General features: G+C 39.0%; 1 protein-coding gene across 1 annotated transcript in view; it reads right to left on the bottom strand.

The window, feature by feature from the left end:
• RBKS (ribokinase) overlaps window positions 1-16,582 on the bottom strand; it is a 71,438-nt gene extending 54,856 nt beyond the window's left edge. The window contains exon 1 of the mRNA XM_009283734.1: window positions 16,519-16,582. Coding sequence (XP_009282009.1) covers window positions 16,519-16,568 — 50 coding nt within the window. The 5' untranslated portion in view covers window positions 16,569-16,582. The remainder of the gene's footprint in view (window positions 1-16,518) is intronic.
• Between the last annotated feature and the right edge of the window lie 75 nt (window positions 16,583-16,657).

Raw genomic sequence — 16,657 nt, 5'->3', positions numbered from 1 at the left:
AATTCATTCTCCTTCCTTAGGGTGTTTTTCAGAGATTATAGCTTATTCTAAATAGAATTTGTTTCCACGAAAAGCTAATATATTTTTAGACAAAGATTAACAGTTGCAACATCCCAGCAGACATCTGCTAATAGCGCTGCTCTGAGTTCATATGCATTTTCAAGAAGTACGTTCAACCACACATATTCTTGTTTTAACAGTGACCAGACCATGACTTGATTCTTCTCTCAGTTATGTTAGCATCAACATGCAACTCCAATGGAAGCATCATAATTGCACTGGTGAAAAAACAGGCTTGGTGAGATGAGAATCTGGGCCTCGATGTTTCAAGCAGCATGGCATAACAACTGCCTGTGGGAATCAAACAGCTTGTTGAAGACGGGGAGATGACCTTTTTTATTGTTTTGATGGAAAGGTACAAGGCAAAGGGCAAAGGATCAAGTTGGAACAGTGATTTATAATTAGCCAATTTTAAAAATAGGCTAACAGACTAGGGAAGAACATGCAGCAAGTTCCTGTAGCTCACTGTAAACAAAACCCCCACATTATTACATTTCAGGCATGATCGCCAATCCTTTCAGACCAGTTCTCCACTCCAGAAGCCTATTTTTATTTTCCATATTAAAAAAATTCAGAGTACTGACCTGTATATAAGCCTGGAGGTTTCACTTTCACTGAAACAGGTATTCAAGAATTTTTTTTTTTGCTAATATAATGCTATTCTCTTGTCATTTAATTCTGCAACTATACTAACTTTCGATTCACATCAGACAATTTTAATGAGCATTTCAGGCTTCTGTTATGAGCAGGCAATGATGAGTAATCTGTATGATTATGGAACCCTATAAATTCTTGGCTTATTGATGGTGCCACAGAGAATACTCAAAATAGCCTAAAAATGATGAAACAGCTAATGTTACTCCAAAACTAGGCTAAATAAGTTAATTAGAAAAACTGTCACATGGGCTTTCAGAATTGTTACATAAAATGTTTTGTAAAGCCACTTACAACTTTGACGTAATTAGAAAACACTGACCTGAAAAACCTAATTTAAGTTGCTATCCAACAGACTACTCTTTGCTTATGTGACAAATTCTGCTCCCCTTTGAGAGGATAAATGGTACAAAGGATATTAAGCTCTCATGTCTTATGAACAACCAGAAACAAACTTGAAAATACTTGAAAACCCCCAACACTTATTAGATGAGAAATAAAATTACTACAGAATATGTGTTGCAAATTGTGCACTGTACTAGTGAATCATATTTAGAGAGGAAAGTTCAGACTGAAGCATCCTGAAATACTTTGGACATTGCAAATAAAGGAATATAATCACTCAGAATTTCAACTGAGTTTTTACAAAACAATATTTAAATGTAAAGCGCATAGCAATGCTGCCCACATTTGTTCATGGGAAATGAAGAATCTTACATCCACTTATGTTTCAGAGGTTTGGGATGAATAAAAGTCCACACATAAGAATTTCACCATTTCACTTCAACCCTCTCTTCCAGTAAGTGCATGCCACAAGTTCCCTTGAAGGCTAGAGCTGATTAACATTTGTATTTTTTGACAGACATCCCTTCGGAAGGATGGCATTAGAAACAGAACAGAACCCTTTACTACTGTGTTGAAGCACTGAATCAGAGGTGAAAGCACAACTTACTGAGTCATTAATGCCCCTTTCCCTGGTATTCTGGGTTTTCTTGAAAAGTTCCCATCTAAGCAGTGACTAGATCATATTCAGAGATAGAAAGTCTGAAGAAGGAAGGAGGGGAAAGGGAGAGATGTATATTAGTGGCATTTGCATAAATTAATCCTGAAATTAATCATGGTTTGCTTCCGATTCTTGACACCTAACCAGTGTCTGTTCATTGTTTTCAACACATGAAAGTACTATAAAGATGTATTATTACTGTTAGCTTAAGCTGATGTAAAACAATGCCCTCCCCTCAGCAGCATTTTCCCACCGTTTCTCTTGCATTGCTTTTATTGCTCAGGGAGCTTCCTAATTCAAAATATTTTTGTTCCAAGGGTCACTTCAATTTGGATCAGCAAATTGGTCCAACTTACTGTACAGCAGCCAGGGTGGGCCAGAACTTGCAGGACCGAGGAGAAGGTGAGTGAGGGGAGGAGCAGGAGTGCCTTTGCTGGCAGCAGTACAGCCAGACTGCCCGAAGCCAATGTTGAAACTTTGACTTGATACTACTCTGCATGTTGAAAACGCTGAATGCTATGTAACTAAGGTTTAATTAATACTTAGCTCATTGGACATACGGAAGAAAAGCATAAAATATCAGTATGGTTCTGAGAAATGACGTGCATGAGAAAGGAAAATAGAAAAGTATATAAATGTTTAAACAGAGAAAAGAAAACAATATTCTCATCAGACAACTCAGAGGGAAAGAGAATTTGTATGTTAGATTAGGTATCACATTATTTAAGATGACTGTCATTTACGTAGTATCAAAAGAAACATTCAGACATTAGTTTTTCTCCTGAAGAAGGGTGAAGATCATCAGGGGTATCAAAATAGTAGCAGAAATACTGCATGTAAAAGTGTCGTAATGAAAAAGAATATAATGTAAAGGCCTAGAATTTAGCTTTGACTCTGTTCTCTTTGAATCACTGAACAAAACTGGCTCTTTCTCCCCTCCTGGGAATTCCCTAGAACGGGGAAAATCCCTGTGAGATTACAGTAGGTGTAACTAGCCACTGTCTAGTACATACAATTTACTGGGCTTTCATGATTCTCAGAACTGAACAAATACAAAGGAGAGAACAGTTCTTGCCTCTAACTAGGAATATTACTACAACATTGTGGTGAAAAAGTCTCAGACCTCTTTTTAATCTGGCTTGACGTTTTGGTTTAGCCTTGGTCTGTTTTGTCTAGCTTAATTCTTAAAGATTTGAACATGTGCTATGGGAAAGTATCCATAACACGGAGACAAAAAGACCACAATTCTTTTAAAAATCTGATGTTCTTGACTCGTTTATGCTTTCTTCCCTTTTAATAATCCACTAAAACATCTTATTGGAAGGTAGAAAACATTCAGGATTTATAGAGACTACCTCAGGAATTTAGTTAAATTGGTTTAAATATGGGGCTATCCAGTGCTAGGTTCTTAGTCTCACTTCAGATCTTTACTGACTGAAAAAATTAAGAGACAATTAGAAATCATACAAAATCTTTATTTTTGCTATGTCCCTGAAAATGGTAAGTTTTTCTTTAAAAAATTTAACTTTTCAGACAATTCAAATAATTGGTTATTGCTTGAATGTTTGATGGTCTGGGTTCTCTCTCTAGCCCACGGTAATGAACAGTGTAGAAACACTACCCGACCTGGTACCAGGCAAAATAATCGATGCTTAAAGAGCAGTCCCTTCGCAGCACAGTGCTGAAGCACAGTGGCAGAGTGAGATGTAAAAGCTTTACCCCATCATCCAGTCAGAGTCTTTTTTAAACCTGTTTGATTTTATACGATATACAGTTTGTCACCACAACACAAACGAGTGAATGATGAATTGGTGCAGAGCGGCAGGAATCTTTTCAATCAGTTTTGCCATCAGAGAAAATATGTATTTTATGAAACACAAATACATATATTTTTTTAAAAGACAAACTGTTTTGTAGCTCTCATTACTGAATGGGTAAACAGCTGAACTGAAACAACTGGCGAAAACCTCTAGCAAGGGAGAAAATTAAATGAATGAATGTGACTACAGGTAGGAGGGCCACAGAGTGATACCTTTTTATATGTGCAATCACAACCTCAATTTAAAAAGACTGAAATTTGTAACATGTAGAATGAGAACAGATGTCCACAGCTCTTCAAGAACTTCAATGAACGTTTCTGTTGACCCTTTGCGCAGAAGCAAATTTTACCCTCCTAGATATTAGAAGATGAAACAAATAAAAAGGCATCCAGATGAATGCCCTGAGGCATTTACGGTAGTGCACTGTACTGCACTTCAGTGAAATGACGATACCACCAAGAGATCAAAATTCCTAAATTATGTTAGGAGTATGAATCCTTCAACACAAAGAAATTATTTATTTGACTAATTGCCAAAAGTAAAAAACTTCCTCATGGAACAACAAACCTGTAACATTTCCTCACAGTGCTAGCAGTTAAATTTTGGGAAAAGGTGGGCACAACATTGATGAATTAATAATCTGTGGAACGTTTTAATTCTGAACTTGAAGTTCTAAAGAGATTAAAAAAAACCAAGCAAATATGAATCTATCTTCAGATATTTAAGTCTCGGCAAACATTCCATCATTCTTACCAAACATCTGTTTTGTATTTAAGAAAGATTGTGGAAATTTTCAAAATTACTACTCTCTAACTTTATTTGCCTCCCACGTTGTTCTTCATTGATGTCTCTCGATTACATTATTTTTGGAATTGCAGTTACATAATTATTTTCAAGGCAATCTGATGGCAATGTTAGAATAGACTGTCTCTGAAACATGCTGTGCTCACCCAGGACTGAAGAAGGCTGCCTACGGTTCCCATGCTGAACAGAACATTTTATCATGATGAAGTACAAGGGCTAAAGCAGAAAAACCAACACAAAACAAAACAACCTTTGCAACCCAAGCAAAGAGTGATCTTTACATGCCCAAGGACAGATTAAGATAAACAAGACATATGTGAACATTAATCTGTTCTCTACCTCTTAAAGAAAGGATTTATCAGACAACAATGAACAAAGTGGAAATAATATGGTTGAGTGGATAGGCCACAGGCTCCTTGTTCTTGTCATCATGATTTTTTATATACTGGTAAATCAACAAAGTAATCCGTGCTTCTACTTTACTATCATACAAAAAATAGGGCACCTACTGACCCCCCTACAAATCTTGTCATCAGTGTTTTCCAGGTAAAAAATAAAAAAGGACCCACCCCACCCCACCCGCATTAAGTATTGGCATTTTCCACACAAGCATATTGTGCTTTATACACTATAATATTAAGAGCAACATCATAGATGTGTTCTCACTACATAGTCATCAAGACAAAGTACAGTGCAGTCCAAATATTAATAATTTTCTTCAGTAAGAGGTTCCTCTAAAAGCTCATACCCAGGACAATAATTTTGACAAGTATGATATGTTTCATCAAGTTTGTAAGTACAGTGCTTCTTACAGAATCCAAATGAGTCACCAGTGAAAAGTATAACCAAAACAATACTTAGTTTACATATACTTACTCAATGTATCATAGATAATGAAGGTAATCAATATATTTAAACTTAATTTTCTTCAGTAAGAGGTTCCTCTAAAAGCTCATACCCAGGACAATAATTTTGACAAGTATGATATGTTTAAGTAAGTTTGTAAGTACAGTGCTTCTTACAGAATCCAAATGAGTCACCAGTGATATAACCAAAACAATACTTAGTTTACATATACTTACTCAATGTATCATAGATAATGAAGGTAATAATATATTTAAAACTTAATAATAGAATAGAATAGAATAGAATAGAATAGAATAGTTCCATTGGAAGGGACCTACAACCATCATCCAGTCCAACTGCCTGACCACTTCAGGGCTAAATTCGCAGTGCCTTCACTATACAATTTTTTACTTTGAAACTATCTTATCCTTGATTCACTGATCAAAAAAAATTTTATCTGAAGTTCAATCTAATTATAAAGGCATCTATTAAAATCTTGGATTACAATAACATTAAGGCTCGCGGGGCAAAGATGAGAATGTGCAGGGTGCGGGGGGGTGCCTGGGCTTTGCTGGCCAAGGTCAACTCTGCCGTGACAGATCGGAATCTTCTCTAGGTAAGTACCTTTACCTTTTTCACAATTTAGGCTGTCTTGGGAAAGGTAGATCCCTAAATATCAGAAAGGTGCAATTCTGTATAACCCCGGCTTGTGATGCCTGCCGATGGACAACTCCCGTGTCTCCATTAATGCCCAGAATTTAATGAGCAACAGGGAATGAAAACTGAAGAAAAATCTGCTCATTTTTGCTGCCTCTATATGGAGTACTATGAGCTCCAGCAAAACCACCAACTGCTTTTTCCCAACAGGTCATTTTTTACTTTGTTCTTTCTGGAGGGAAAAAAAAAGAAAAGGAAAATAAATAAAAGAAAGATTGAAGAATACTAACAGGATATTCCCAGTGAATAATACTAACAGGATCAGACAATTAGAAGAAAGAAGGCATATTCACTCTCATTACAGCTGAGAACATGGAAAATGCCTGTCTTTCCATGAGTACTGAACTTGATCTGCCTAGCCTTTATTTTCAGCTCTGACCAATAAGTTTTTTTCTTTCTGCTGTTTATACTATGAAGGTTTATGCTTTTTGTATAAACAGGGATCTGAGAGAGGATAGGCAGTAAAGCAAGTGATGGATGGAATAAATTAGCGACAGGGAGTTACAATTCTTTGGAAGTAAAAGTTATTTTTTGAAAGATGAGAGACAGGAAAAGAGCAATACAGAAAAGAAGTGCACTGTAAGAATGTGATGGAGAAAGATGACAAGAAGAGGTGAAGGCAAATAAGGGGAAATCACAGATGGTTCAGGGATGACCTGCTATTGATCTAGTACAGGAAAAAAGGAGAAAAAATGGACTAAAGTCAGAAATGGAAAGAAGAAATAATAAAACCCAGAAGAGAGCACACAACTGATATATTCGGGAACATTACCACCTTCTTATTTTATAATTAGTTGTCACAAAGATCAATGTGTTCTATAAAGCGGCACCTACTTAGGCAACATACTAGTGAAAAATAATTTTGTATTTTCTTCAGGCTCAAAGTATATGATACTAGGCTTGAAAGGAACCAGGATGTCAGCATCAAATAACTTACTGCAGCTTGATATAGTGACTAACAACTGGAGCCATATAAAACATGCAAACAAAACCTTACTGGTAAACTCCTATGGAAAGAACAACTCAGACAGCTCCTAGAGGCAACATCATATATATGCCTGCCCAGAGTGTTTTTACACAAATTTGTTACCATCGACTCTGTACGATTTTTATTGCAGCTTTTGATTTGTGCCAGCAGCTCTTTACTGTCAGGAGTACTAAAATTCACCCAGAGACATTTATGTCTAGAAATGCATCTAGGAAAATGGTTATTTCCATTAACGGTACAGCCAGCAAGTAATTCATTTACAAGACTGAACAGAACTATTAATCATATCATTCTGTGGCTCATAAAGGGGGAGAAAATACAATATTCTCAGTGCTGGGTGTTAAAATATAGTGCCTAACAACTGGTTATTGTGACAAATATTTTCAAAGGAGTTCCTTTAGACAATTTCCCCTTTGACTGTAGTGAATCTTGTATGGCAAACACCTCCAGACTGAAAAGGCAAGAGATGTTTTATTTTAAATAGTCAAAAAGAATTTCCAATAATAGCAGGGATGATAAGCAAAACAATAAAAAACTGTGGGAGTTATATGGTAAAAGAGGACTCATTGGGGCTAGAAATTATAGATACATTCATAACACAACATGATATTCAATCTGTATCATTGGGATACAGCAGAAGCCCAAGGAATACCCTGAAGTACTGACAACGCCAATGCCCAGTGTATTGCTGGTTTGCATGCTATTTACTTGGAACTGCACAGATGTCTAAGAACCCTACAGAAAGCAAAAGGCAACAGTTGTGCTATCTGTAAAGTGGGATGTTACAACGTGAAGCAATGGCCATATGCTATAGTGCATTGCTGAGACAAAATGTCATCTTTCTGCAGCAGAAATGAACACAAACCACTTACTCCTGATGTTGATATTGGACAACCGGCAAATAAGCTTTTACCCCAACAGCCTCTTCCCTGATCATAATGTTATTGCTTCCTGTCTTTTCATTTTCTTCGAACAGAGGTATCACTCTGGGTTTTCCAGAAACAGATGAAGCCTCAGCAGGAATGCAGAATGATGGGGAAGCTGCACACTCAGGAGGTTGCTGTAGTATCACCTGACTGTATGCTCAGTAAATATGGGACAGGTCTGTTGTGGCATTAGTAATCTCAGTCTCCAAAAACTACCTACAATAATTCTGCCTGTCTGTCTTTTGTTCCATTCCAGCCTGGTTCCGTTTCCATGAACGTCAATAGGAAAAGGAATTTCTTTCTACTGTAGTCACTAACATGGTAATAATTTCAGGAAGAACCTTTTCACATCCTAGACTTTCTGTGAAACTGGACACATGCAAGTCTTGTATGTACTTAGGGCACACCATTTTGAGAGTTTTTAGATCTAATGTTCTGACCCAGATCATTTAAACAGATATTTTATGAGCGTTCAGTTCTGTTATGTGGGAAAATAGACAGGCTGAAATGTGCACAGGTGCAGTGTATTTCTGTAATTAAACTACATTACAAAAAATGGCTACAAATGTTGCCTCGTGTTGCAACACCTAGACCGATGATGTTCTTTCTCTGTAAACTTTTATCTAATCTCTTTTCCCTTTCTCTTCACTCTTGTTTAGAAAAGTCTACCTCCTTGGCTTAAAAATTCTTAAGTATTTGAAGGGATGAACTAAATTATGTTGTGAATCCACCATTTTCATCTTGCAGCATTAGCAACTGTTCTAACACTGGACACTACGTTTTAAATGAATGAATTTTCTTTTGCCATCACAGTGTTGAAACTGGCCTCTGCTGTCACCAACCCATGAGAAAGCATGTACATACTTAGGAAGGTTCAACAAAGAGATTCAGCTACTGATAGCTGGCAAACAGGGCAGCCATTAAGAAGATGAAAAGACTGATAACCACGTTGTTCTACTTTTGTGGGTAGTGTTTAATAGCTTACTGACCTCCAAAGGAGAAAAATGCCAGTCTAATGAGACTAGAAAATTGTGATACTTTAAGTCAAGCATTTAAGTAGCTCTGCATAACAAAATAAGGAGTACCATGGTGTTTCAGACAAGTGTTCTTTGCCAGGTGAGAGAACACAAGATGGAGTAGCTGATTTTCTTCTCCCATTAGGAAAATATACCCCCAAAAACTTATCACCTGCTAGGATCAAAATGTTTTTGCATTCATTTACTCCATTACCCAAGTGAACTCTCTAGAGAATTAAGCAATAGTTTCCCAGCCTCACATGGACTAAACCTAAAAGCTTGGTAAACACTAGTTTTATCTCACAAACCATAATTTTTAATTGCTAACATACATAGGAAAGGCATAATCCTCCACTGATGATATCATAGTCTACTGCCATGGAAATGACTGCAGTATCATAAACACAGGTTTAAGATGACCTCACTTTCGTAGGAAAGAGGGAAATTTCACTGAACGTGAGTGACATTGGGAATAAACAGACATAGATACTACACAGTGAAAAAACTCTCTTACTAGTCAGTTAAAATATGGAAGATGAAGACAACAGCTAGACATACAGCTGAACTGAAAAGGGGTTCTTCTGTCCAAATGTCGTATTACTGCCTATGAGTCTTTGAACAGAGAGAGCCCTCTGAACTCCTGTCAGGGTTCCCCTCCGTAAGTTCACTACACCAGATAGGAGTGAAATCCCTGCCCTGACAGGCTTACAGTTTAACCACAAGAACATGAACAAAGTATGGCTATAAGAATATAGTGTAGGATCACAGAACAACATCGTAACTGGAATGCTTCCTAGAATGAGTAAGTACTTCAGAAGTGGGAGGAAAAGAACTATACAGTCTCTTGAGGCACACAAAATAACATGAAGTCAGACGCAAATGCAGAAGTACGATCGCAGTGTGGCAAGTGCTAAGTATTTTGGCATCAGCTCAGGAAAATACATATATTTAACCTTCAGCTCTGAGGTACTCTGAGAGGCGTCAAACAACTCAAGGATTGGAAGTTGAAATTTGTGTGTATGCTTTGTGTTGCCGTGAGCTGGGAATGTTGAGTACTGTGCGGGACCCCAAGTTGAGATGAGACAAGAAGCTTGAGCCGAGAACAGGGAGTGGAGAAATGTAGAAGGCGATAATGATCTCACTTAAGTAGAACCTTTCATCTTGAAGGATCTCAGAGCAATTTACAAACTTAAACAGACCAGACACTGCAGCTGGTAGGAACAGAAGCAGACAGCTGGGAACTCACTCATGGGAAGGAGGAGGTAACAGAGGACTTACTGGGTGCCGTATCTTCCAAAATGCTAGTGCTGGGAGAAGATAGCAGGACTAAAACAGAGCTTTTCCCTGAACCTTGCCATGCAGTCATGTGAGAAAACTGCAGAAAGCAAGCAGGCAGCCAGAGCTGGCAGAAAGAGAAGCAGAAAAACAGGGGGCCTCTGGATAGCTGGGGAGCTGTCACTGTTAGGATTGTAGTTTCCCTGCGTTTTATCTCAACCTCAACTCCATAGACTCTCCACACTTTCTGCAGTAAAACCTTATGTCTTTCCTATTATTTTTGCCCTTTTTAATACCTTCCTCCAATTTCTCTTTACCTTTTTCCTATCTTTTTACAAAGAAAACTGCCCTTCTTCCCCTCCTCCAACTCCAAAATGTTCTCCAAATGCACAGTAAGACAAATAGTGCTACCTCTTGGTTACTGGGAAGCCAAAGAAATTACTTTAGCTATGGCATTCATGTAGTACAGGCCTGACTGTACTACCACAAGGGCTATTCTTTAGCTCAAAAGCACTACTAAATACATACTATTAAAACTGAACTAGATAAACAAGTCTAAAAAACAAGAGTCATATTAGTTATTGTTGAAAAGGAATTGCTTCTGGAAGGAAAGACAGTGCCTAATTACAGTACACAGTAGCTTAGGACACAAAATGAAGACACCAAATGAAAGGGCAGGGAGGTTTCAATTAAATAGAATCCAGAAAGCAACACTTTTGTTGCGCTTCAGTTAAAAGACATTGTGTGACCAGTTTCACATTCATATTTCCCAAGACTTTTAAAACTTCCACATTTCCATTTAGAAAGGGGAGAAAAAAAGTTTTCATGGATAAGAGCCAAAGACAAGTGTTGAGCAGGTGTTCTAGCACCACCAGTCCTTCTCAGAGAGGACCCACAGCATCCTCTGTTGCACAAACAACAGTTTCCTTCAGAAAGTGCCAGCTGGGATCAATGGAGCACTGTGTCTTGCTTGGGGTTCATAACCTTGGTTGCAAATGCAGCTCTTGTAATGGGTTAAAAAAAAGTCATTGGTGGCCTTGCCCTAGTTATTTTGTGTTAATTTAAGAAACACCAAACCAGACATTTTCCCTCTTCAATATTTTGTCATTTTCTGTTAGAGGAACTTTGTTGGAAGCTTTTCAGGTCTGGAGTATAACACCAAATAGTTTTAACACGCTAAAACATTAAACAGTGTCTCACCCTAAAATAAGCTGATCACTCAGATTTTGCAGGGGGATGATAATTTAATGACAGTTTACAGCAGTCAAAAGCTTCTTTTGACATGAATGAGCTTGGATCAGGCCCCACATCAGATGAGCAGTGTCTGGGCCACTACAGATATTCAAAAGCTGTATATGAACAGAACACAATTTTCTTACTGAATTCCATTACTGAGGATTTCATCAACTTGATTTTAATCCCGTTTTTTCTTTTTGGGCCCCCAAGATACAGCTTTCTTCCTGCCAGGCAAGAGAAGGCAAAGGGGAATTTCTCTAAACCACATTTAGGTCCTCTAAAATCAGGGCAGAACAACAGAACACTGAGCCTGCGCATCCTGCGTTTACTATACACCCAAACTTTGCAAGGTCAGAGAAGAAGAAAAGGGAATAGTACAGGCTCTGAAATCAAGCCCAGATTTTCACTATTACATAAACTAAACAATTCACAGATGACACATTCTCTCATGCCTTGCTGCCTTTCTCTGGATCCAAAAGATTAATTTCCTCAACTGGACTAAGCTTGTATTCCTTCACATTTGTGCTTTCCCATGCTGCTGGCAATGGCAGATTGACTAGAATGAGGAGTGGCTGCTGCAGGGGAAGCATTACAGATAAAAACAAAAACACAAATGAAATGGATTTGAAGGATTCTAGAACACTTTTCTCTGCTGCTAGGAGAAGCTGAAGAGCAGAAAAAAACATTAAAGCAAGAAAAAACATTAAAACTTGGTGACTCTGCATGCATGAGAAATGGTGGAAACGAGAACACATGTGAAAGGCCTGGAACCAAAGCAAAGAAGAAAATGAAGTCATATGTGAGACTTTCTCTGCTTGCTCAAAAGAAACGTAAGAAAATTCCTTCCCATATTCCCACAAAAAAAGCCTGAAATTATTGTCCCAAATATTGCACTTCAAAAAAGAAAGTACAAACATAGCTTTGGATCATGGACATTTCCAATAAGCCAATGAGCCATTTACTTCAGCACTTCAGCTGACAATAACCACCACTAGAGACTTAAGAGGAAGACATAGAATCTCACTAATGGAGATACCTTTGCCATTTTGCACAAGCAGAGATTGTGCTCGGTTAGCAAAGATGCGTCCATCAGGCTACTCTGAGATGTTAATTCCGGGTATGCATTCGTCACCACTGCCCACTCCAGTCTGGCAACATACTACTTTGTAGCTCAATGTTTTCTCTGTCGTGTCTTTCTTCTCTTGCTGAATGCTTTCAGTCAATCAGTTTACTACTTGTAATAATTATTAATGATGGTTGTTACAAGGGACTGGCAGCAGAACTTTTAGTTCTACTCCCTACAGGGAATGAAGCAACCTGAGGGAAGGAAAGAGGTCCACAGAAAACTAAGACTTCAAATTTTGGACACCCTACCAAACACAGTTTTCCAGTATTTGTACTGCCGTCTCACTCTCTTGAGTTAAAGTGAAAAACTGTTGCTGTTGTGACTATCCAAAGACTGTTTTTCCATCTTACATTGTGTTCTTTGCTTCTGCTGTTTTCAATTGCCATGCCAAAGTTTCTCCTGTTTATTCTAATTGTTTTAGTGTGTCTGACTCTCATTGGTTTATATGTTTAGTCTTGTCCTGATTTAATATGAATTAAAATGCCAATGCTACGACCAGTCTGCAAATATGAGTCAGAACAGAAACTATTTAAATAATACTACGGATGGTACCCGTCTGGTTTGATATCTAGATCATATAGAATAATGCTGTTTTTGTTTTCTACTACTATTGCCTGCTATTGCCAATGAAGTGTTGATTGTGATTGTGACCACAAATATGTTTTGTTCCTGGTCCTATTAAGCCAAAATACTGTGGTTTACTGCATGTATGTACGTGAGGTTGTTTTGATTATACTAAATTCACTTTAGAAAACCCACATTCTGCCACTGCAGCGCTACAGGACAATGAGAAAAGAATTTCCAATGGGAACAGCGTTTTAAAAGAAAACCACTGGGCCCCTTCCCTTTAAAAGAATTTTAAGGCACACTACCCCTTCTTCTGAATTTGATTCTTTCCCAAAATTACATCTGAATACTGTCTTCAACAGAAGGTCCCCATCCTTTTCCTTCTCGGTCATTACGTAAGACATAGCAAATTTCAAATTGTACATTTCTTTTTCACACAGAGGTTATGCTTCTTTAAATAATTAGTTTACTGTATTGAGTAAAAACATTATGTGCTAACTTTTTTTTAGTGGTGAATCTGGCTACCATATGTCCAATGGTAGCTTGAAGCTTATCTTTCTGATTTTCAGTACCTTGCCTCTACAGACCTGGGAATGTTTACCGTTTAATGTCCGCCACTCTGAGCTTCTAGCTTTCCAGACAGAGGGCCAAGATTGTATTCCAGACCATCTGGCCAACATGGTATTTTATCAGTTTGAGTTATAACATAGCATTGTCTAGCTCTGGCAGAGTCTCAATCAATATGATTATCTTCTAGGAAAGATAGGCTTTAGTGTTGAGTGCTGAATATGCCTATCAAACACAATGTGTACAAAAATGTGTCTGACCTCCTTTGCATGACTCTCACTCCTAATTTGGTTTATTCAGTCTCCTCCAAATGGGTGATAGACAGGCATTTAACATGATCACTGCTGTCCATGTCTTTTACAAACTGAAACATCAGCATAAATGACAAGCTCACAAAAACCTGATGCTCTTTCATCCCTGCTGAAATGAACCCTAGCTTTAAACCTACAATACACAGCCCCCTCTAAATCCCAGATATAAAGACAGTCAAGAGATACCCTCCTGGCATCAATCCTAATCCTAACCTGGCAGTTTTTACCATATTTAATAAAGCTTGCTTATCATTCCCTATTTCATAGCTTTGCTCTCCACCTAGGTGCATCCCAGCCTACAGTTTAGTACTTCCCAGTAATTTTACCAGGATTTTTGTAACACAGGATACATTTAAACTACGTCTACATGGGTACTACATGGAGATTTCAGTCAGATTAAACTCTTGCCAGCTAAATTTAAACCCACTCTTTTTCTTATTTTATTAAGTGCCTGAGGTCCTGTGCTAGTAACAGAAAGAATGAAGCTGTCCCTTCTTTTTCCGTTGAAGCAAATTAGCTTATCACTAATAAAAGCCCTTCACTGCTCCTTAAAGTAGAGGCTAATAATGGTGAGTCAGATACATTCTTGTGATAGTATTTGTACAACTTAAGAAATCCGCTCAGCTGAATGAAAAGTGAAATGGTTTTTCTTCAACCACTTAACTCAGTGTAACAGCATCTATGGCTACAACCCATGGTTTAATCTCTGGTTACAATATGGCCCGTTAATATGGCTTCAAATAAATGACTGTATTTCTATCATATCAAACTTGCAGCCAAAAAAATGGGAGTTTTCTTGTTTGTTTGTTTGTTTAAGTGTCAAGAAAAAGTCCAAAGCTGCAGCTGTCAGCAGTGCTTAAACTGGTAGAAAATTTTTTGATGATGAACCCCACATTTTAGAGAGACAGGAAAAGGAACGTCTTGAGGTTAGAGCACCATGTTTTATATTTCAATATAACGTCACAAGCATCTGATAGCTCATTCACACATAACAGCAAGATCAGTTCTACAAGATCTTACTCTGACTTACAAGACAACTATTCTTCTTGGAAAGCTGCCAGTGTGTTCTGCAGATTACATAAAGCATTAAATCTTTCTGACACAGGCTCTATGATTATTTAAGGGTTTTCACCGTTTCTGCAACACATGTCTATGCCTAAACTGTACTTACTCCTCAGCATATTCTTCTAATCATGTGTTCTACACTTTCTTGACCCACAGGCTTTGATATAATTGTCTGCTGATTCAGAGTGAGGAGTTGTGTTTTTTACTGCAGAATTCCCAGGACAAGCTGATGCAGTCCAGATACATATACTTTTAAATCCTATTTTAACCAAGTCTGCATATATAGTTTAAAAACAGATGTGTTTAAAATAGTGCAAATCAAAGACTGATTTGCAAGTTTACTGGGGCTGACAAGGTCAGCCAGTTTAGGTTAGTATTTGCATCGTTGCCAACTCTTGCAATTTTGCCTGAATTCTTCCGATATTTAGTATTCACTATAAAACCCAGGCTGCTGGACCCAAGAGCTTTCATGAACTTCTGTACTTTAATTTTTAAAAGAAGTTTCCAATCCTTACCTATGTTCAAAAAAAAAAAGACAATGAGACCCAAATACCTAATTCTAAAAGCAAGATGTCCAGAAAAAGAATAAAAAAGAATTGAGACATTCCTTTAAAAAAGGGTTTCATAATTTAAAAAACAGCTTTGGGGTGCAGAGGTGCTAAATTTTTGAGGGTTTTCTACTTCCACTTCTCGATTTGTTTGCATATGAATAGCTTGGGAGGCCATCTCTCTCTCTCTCTCTGTCTCTCCCCCCCCCTTCCAAAGTGTCACATAAAATGTTGTCTGCAACTAATCAACTTATAATCTACTTTTTCATGCAGCTAACTTCAGTTTCTTTGCAATATTAAGCTTTCTTTTTCGCTTTTCTAGTGGACACAGTGCTTTGAACTGAAAACGTGTTACAGTTGACCATCTTTATTTACCTTCATAAAATCGTTTCAAACTCCTCTGCTGATAAAGAGTATCGGAGTTCACGATTTCCCATGCGGGTTACAATGAAATGCTGCTTTTCTGGCACGGCTAACGCCGAGCCACCTAGTACAGCTGAAAACACAAACCCAAGTCTCTCTTCTCCCTAAAGTTACAGACAGCTGATCAAAGCTCCAGCAGGCAACACGTTCAAACCTCTCCCCGTTCCCACAGTCTTCTTTCAAAGCAGTATTTGCAGGGCTGACATCACCCGGGCCCAGCCGCGCCCACCGGCGGCTCTGCTCCTTCCCCCTGCCCCTGCCGCTGCCAACTCCTCGCCTCGGTTCCCTCTGCCCAGGGCCGAGAGCTCCGCGCCGCCGCACCTGGCGCCCACCCCGCTCCTCCTGTCCCGGCCTGGAGAGAGGCGTGACACCCGCTTTCCTTGGCCCAGGGCAAGAGGGGTGGGGTGCTCCCCGGCCCAGCCTGCCCCTGGGAGGCGCAGGCAGCCTCTGCTCTGCCCCGGGCACCGTGGCGCCCTGCGCTCCCCTGACCTCGGGGCTCCTCCGTCCGGTGAGGGCAGGAAACCGGAGCCGCGCCGCGGCCTGCGGGAGCCCCCCTGGGTACTAACCTGACCAGGTCGGTCATACAGGATCCCACAACCACCACCTCGGCGGCCATGGCGCCAGGGACGGGGCAGCCCCAGGTCCCGCAGCCCGGCCAAGGCGCTGCCCGGTCCTTGGACCCTGGACCCGGCCTTCGCGCCAGGC

Source organism: Aptenodytes forsteri, unplaced genomic scaffold (genome assembly GCF_000699145.1).
Source record: "Aptenodytes forsteri isolate BGI_AS27 unplaced genomic scaffold, ASM69914v1 Scaffold309, whole genome shotgun sequence".
Lineage (NCBI taxonomy): Eukaryota > Metazoa > Chordata > Aves > Sphenisciformes > Spheniscidae > Aptenodytes > Aptenodytes forsteri.
The sequence above is the reverse complement of the archived record's forward strand: the minus strand, read 5'-3'. Positions and strand labels throughout refer to the sequence as shown.